Here is a 6,268-nt window from a genome sequence, read left to right on the forward strand (position 1 = left end):
GCTGGGATTACAGGCGTGTGCCACCACGCCTGGCCAGTTTTCTGCTTTTAAAACAGTGAAACAGTAAATGTCCTGGTATATCTTCAGCACAGCCCAATTATACCTACAGGATAAATTCCTAAACATGGAATTATCAAAGAGTATGTGTGCATTTTAGATTTTCATCAGTAACTGCCAAAGAGATTGAATAGTTGACATCAAATGTATGTATTTAGAAAAGCTCCCCTGGTATTCATGGAAAATATATTTCCTCTAAAACTCTGTTGCAGGGTAAGACTTGGTTTGACTCTAATAAACTCATATTTACTTTCTTGTCTTCATCTGAAGCCTGTGCCTACTGCACTGGCACAAGTGGATAGAGAAAAGATCTATCAGTGGATCAATGAGCTGTCGAGTCCTGAGACAAGGGAAAATGCTTTGCTGGAGCTAAGTAAGAAGCGAGAGTCTGTTCCTGACCTTGCACCCATGCTGTGGCATTCATTTGGTACTATTGCAGCACTTTTACAGGTGGGTTTATATCCATGATTGGCAGTTCAGTTCTTTTCATTACCTTTGTATATTTCTTTACTTTTGCCCAAATGATTTGAAGACTTTAGGAGGATGATTCTTTAAAAACCTGCATTTGTAAGAACCTATTTTAGAAAGGTCTGAGGTATTCGTTAAAATGCAAATTCTTGGATCCTTACCCAAGAGATTCAATTTAGTCAGTCTGAGGTGGGCCCTCTACTCTATATTTTAATAAGCACTTTCACCACCCCCAGATGATTGTGATGCAGATGATCTAAGAACTACACTTTGACAGACATAGCTTTAGGAGTACCGTAGGATAAATCTACATGACAGCGGGAGAAAGGTGGAAGGTAGAGTATAAGGACCAAAAGGTATAATATATTCCATGGAAAAGAAATGTTTCTTGAGGGTTTTTGTTTGTTTGTTTTGTTTTGTTTTCTTGAGACGGAGTCTCGCTCTGTCTCCCAGACTGGAGTGCAATGATGCAATCCTGGCTCACTGCAACCTCTGCCTGCTGGATTCAAGCGGTTCTCCTGCCTCAGCCTCCTGAGTGGCTGGGATTACAGGCATGCGTCACTATGCCTGGCTATTTTTTTTTTTTTTTTTTTTTTTTTTTTTTAGTAGATATGGAGTTTCACCATGTTGGTCGGGCTGATCTTGAACTCCTGACCTTGTGATCCACCCACCTCGGCCTCCCAAAGTATTGGGATTACAGGCGTGAGCCACCGTGCCTGGCCTGGAAAGGAAATGTTGAAAATATAACAGCTGTAGTATTAAAGGTGGATACACTTGTACATTAAATAATAGATAACTAAAGTTCGGTTCAAACCAGAGTGGTCACTGTTGGCTAATTAATTGGTATGGCACAATACTGAAATACCTAGGTAGTGGCATGATCATCCATTAACGTATTGCCCCAAATTCCTAATAATTAGATTAACTTTTCAACTCTTAAGTAAATTCACATCCCATCTCTATTGCATTTAGCCAAGAAACTGTTCTTTGTTATGGGAACGTTTTTCTATGTAAAAGTTTTACAAATAATGTAAATGGAAAATTGTAGCCGTGTGCAGTGGCTCATACTTGTAATCCCAGCACTTTGGCAGACCGAGTTGGGAGGATTGCTTGAGCCCAGGAGTTTGAGACCAGCCTGGGCAACATGGCAAAACATCATCTCTACAAAAAAATATAAAAATTAGCCAGTCTTGGTGGTATACCCCTGTAATCCCAGCCTCTTGGGAGGCTGAAGTGGGAGGATCAATTGAGCCCAGGAGGTGGAGGCTGCAGTGAGCCATGATCACGCCACTGCACTCTGCCGGGATGACAGAGTGAGACACTGTCTCAAAAATATATATATATATATATATATATATAAACGGAATTGTATTGAGTAAGTCATTACTTTTTGCCAGATAGTGCATGTATTCACTGCTGTTTATACATATCGCCACCCATTGATTCATGTCCTTACTATAGTTACTACCTAATCAGATTCAAACTTCTTTATGAGTCACTGTGGTTGACTGACACTTTCTGGCCAGCGATCTCATCACTGTAACTTAAAGCAGGATGCTGGCAAAAGGAGGGATTATACAAATTTGAGTATCCCTCAACTGATAGCCTCAGTGGCTGGAGAATATAAGAGGAAGTGTAGATAACTACATTTGCCTCCATAGAAATCTTCCTAGAGACAAATGTAGAAATGTCTTAGCTAGTCTCAGCCAAGTAAGTTTGTGATGAAAGGATATGAGCATTATTTCTGCTCCCTCTTTGATGATTCAGTTCTTAAAAGATGCATAGAATTAAGAGCTATTTTCTTTGCCTTTTTTTTGTTTTGCTTTAGTACCATGGGAATTAATTTTTAGTTATTCTTTATTCATCTGATGCTGATTTCCATTTTTTAGGAAATTGTAAATATTTATCCATCTATCAACCCACCAACCTTGACAGCACACCAGTCTAACAGAGTTTGCAATGCTCTGGCATTACTGCAATGTGTAGCATCACATCCAGAAACCAGGTAAATGCTTTGGGTTAGTCATTTGGGGGAGCTATACATTGAATATGGTCCTAAACTTTCTCTGAATAATAAAAGGAAGGGCATGCAAGAGATAGAGAGCAAGCGAGTGTGTGTGTGTGTGTGTGTGTGTCTCTCTCTCTCCCCTGGTCTTCCGGATTCTTGTTTACTTTTACCCAAAGAACTTTAAAGAAACAGTGTTGACGTTACAGGAAAGGTATCAGGCATATAGCTACTTCTCACTCCGTAACCTGTTATTAACACTATGTCATCTGTGAGGCATAGTGCATGGCATATAAGAGGAATTTAGTAAATATTTTTCTAGCACTTTTCCCCAACTGAACCCAGATTTGACTTCAGAATCCTTCTTAACATAGCATTCGCAGTGCCCTCTATAATAGGAGAGAATTGGCATGTGAGTTAAAATATTTTTGCCACCTGTCATATCTGAAAAATTAAGAAAAGGGAAATCCTGTTCAGGAATCTACTTTGTGGACTTTTATGACCCCAAAGGCACTTAACAGTCATCTTACTAAAGCCTTTCCTCTTTATCAAGTTTCCTTATAAAATATGAATGCTAGGTTGGCACTGACCTTACATAGCTTTAGAGAAGTTACTAAGAAAATTACTTTTAAGCACTTAATAAAAACACAGGAGTACTTTGAGTGTTAAAAATCTTGGGCGTTGGCTCTTCTACAAGGTATAACTATAAATAATATAAAATAATAGACTGATTTCCATATTAGTTGCCTGACTAAACTGTTTTCAGAATGGTTTGTGTATCTGAAATGCCCTAACAAAGAAAGAAGTATGTGCTTATTAAAGTATAGCAGGTAAGCCTGATAATGGCTGCTTTGTTTTGTTGTCTTGGTTTGTAAGGTTTATTCGACTGCACCTGTGAATACTATTATTCAGTCATAGGTGAGGGAGGTAATCTGGGACAATCTCTTGGACACTTAATAGCATTTTGTGGTCTATTTTTTAAAATCCACAATTGGATATTTTAAGTTAATCAGTTTGTAAGGTACTTTCTGCTGATTACAGGGAAAATCATGTGTTTTCTTAGCCACTGTGACCTGGACTAGGGTTTTCAACTTTTGCACCATTAACATCTGGGGCTGGATGAATCTTTGTGGTGGGAAGGAGAGGGCAGGAGAGGACTGTCCTGTGCATTGTAGGATGTTTAATGGCATCTCTGGCCTCTGCCCACTGGATGCCAACAGTGCTCTATAATCCTGAGCTGTGACAATCAAAAATGTCTTCAGACATTGCCACATGGGGGGAAAATTTACCCCATTTGAGAACCATTGATTGAAACTAATGACCAGTAACATTGTTTCCTAAGGATTCCTTGCTCTGACAATGTTAAAGCCTTATAGAATTAACCACCTAGAAATTTGAAAGTTCAGGATCCTTAGAAATCAACCCTGGGCTGTGAATGTAATTATTGTTTTCTTCCAGGTCAGCGTTTCTCGCAGCACACATCCCACTTTTTTTGTACCCCTTTTTGCACACTGTCAGCAAAACACGTCCCTTTGAGTATCTTCGGCTCACCAGCCTTGGAGTTATTGGTAAGTTATTAGAATTGTTTTGCAAGCCTGAAATACTCACAGTAGTAGTCTAAGTTGGGTGTTTTGTCTTGCCGCTCATGATTTTTGTACACCAGTCATTCATTTTTCTCTTTGACGTTGTCTCATTCACTAATCAGTAAGTATCAGGAACATGATGACTCCTATCAGGCACACTTCTAAGTGTTGTTAATAAGGCTTTGAGACCTAACCTTTGGTATTAAATTCAGCATATATGTAGAAACATTTGCTGGAATTGCAGGGAGAGTAAAGCATAAGAACTCGATTCAATATATAAAGAGTATTATTAAAGGAATAAGAGTTTACATTTGGGACTTGACCTCACCCTCGCCCTCGCCCTCGCCCTCTCCCTCTCCTGTCCTCTCTTCCTGATAGGGTCTTGCTGTGTTACCCAGGCTGGACTTGAACTCCTAGGCTCAAGTGATCCTCCTGCCTCAGCCTCCCAAGTAATAGGGACCATGGGCACAGGCACACACCACTGTCTTTTTTTGTTTGTTTTTCTTACTTCTAATACCAGAATGCTTCGTATATCTGAAACACCCTAAGAATGTGCATGTCAAATACACTAAGCATTCTGAAAACCTGTAATTCTCCCATAACTCCAGGAATATGAATCTGTCAGTTCACCTAGTTAAATTTTTTCATGCTCAAGTTAATGTATAAATACATTTACTGTGGGGGTATGGATAAAATACTTTTTACTTAAAATAATATATCAGCAATTTCAGATCTCAGACTCTTCAGACATTAAAAGGAAAGTAAAGGAATACTGCTTACAACTCCATACTCATAAATTTCACAACTTAGATGAAATGAAAACATTCTTTGAAAGATGCTATTTGCCAAATTGCACTCAAGAAAAAACAGGTAAGCTGAATAGTTTTATATCTATGAAATACATTGTTTTTGTAGTTGCAAACCTTCTGACATAAAAATGGCTCACCTGTCTTCACTAGTAAATTTTACCAAATACATAAAGAAGAAATAAACCAATTCTACAAAACTTTTCCAGAACATAGAAAGGAGGGAACATTTCTCAACTCTTTGTGAGACCAGCATTAGACTGTTAATAAAACCAGACAAGCTGATTCTTTGGGGAAAAGTCAGTAAAATTGATAAAGCTCTAACCAGACTGACTGAGAAAACATTTATATCCTTAACCCTAACTTAAATCATCCTACTTAGATGATACATTTATGAGTTAAGGATATAAATGTTTTCTGTAGGCTCGGATTACGTTGAGTATATGAGACAATTGTTACTCCTTACATGCCAAACTTTTAAATTGTATTTCCTGATTGTGGTTTATAATTTTAAGAAAAAAGCATTGACAAAGGAAGAAAACAAAACAAAAAAAGTGCTTGAATGGATTAACATTTCATAAGCCCAGAGATAGTTCTTTGCTACCCAGGAGTCTGAGAGCTGAAATAGCTGATACATTATTTTCTTAAGTAAAAAATGTTTACCCTTATCTCCCATAGTAAATGTATATAAAAACATTAACTTGAGCATGAAAAAATTTTAGTTAATGTTGAAAAAGTGAATACTTTTTTCCTAAGATCAAGTACAAAGCAAGGATGTTCATTCTCACTACTCCCATTTAATAAAGAGCCTTCAAATTAGAAAGAAAAAACAGTACTAGCTACTCACAGACAATATTATTTCATAGACAATCCCAAATAATCTACAAAAAAACTACTAAAACTAAAGCTAGTAAGTTTAGCAAGGTTGCAGGATACAAAGTCAGCATATAAAAAATCAATCATGTCCGGGCATGGTGGCTCATACCTGTAATCCCAGCATTTCGGGAGGCCGAGGCGGGTAGATCACTTGAGGTCAGGAGTTCAAGACCAGCCTGGCCTACATGGTGAAACCCCATCTCTACTGAAAAAGAATTAAAAAAAAAAAGGCAAAAATTAGCCAGGCATAGTGGCATGTGCCTGTAGTCCCAGCTGCTGGGGAGGCTGAGGCAGGAGAATTACTTGAACCTGGGAGGTAGAGATACAGTGATTGCAGTGAGCCAAGACTGCGCCACTGCGCTCCAGCCTGGGTGGCAGTGGGAGACTCTGTCTCAAAAATAAAAATTAAAATTAAATTTCTATATACTAGCAATGAACAATAGGAAATTGATTTTTTTTTTTTTTTTTTTTTT

The 6,268-nt window shown here is 38.1% G+C and overlaps 1 protein-coding gene across 1 annotated transcript in view; it reads left to right on the forward strand.

Moving 5' to 3' along the window:
- The window catches only part of RQCD1 (RCD1 required for cell differentiation1 homolog (S. pombe)), a 33,087-nt gene that overhangs the window by 17,622 nt on the left and 9,197 nt on the right, over positions 1–6,268 (forward strand). The window contains 3 exon segments of the mRNA XM_011964599.1: positions 328–507; positions 2,415–2,530; positions 3,989–4,217. Coding sequence (XP_011819989.1) covers positions 328–507; positions 2,415–2,530; positions 3,989–4,217 — 525 coding nt within the window.

Source organism: Mandrillus leucophaeus, unplaced genomic scaffold (assembly GCF_000951045.1).
Source record: "Mandrillus leucophaeus isolate KB7577 unplaced genomic scaffold, Mleu.le_1.0 Scaffold70, whole genome shotgun sequence".
In the NCBI taxonomy this organism is placed as follows: Eukaryota; Metazoa; Chordata; class Mammalia; order Primates; family Cercopithecidae; genus Mandrillus; species Mandrillus leucophaeus.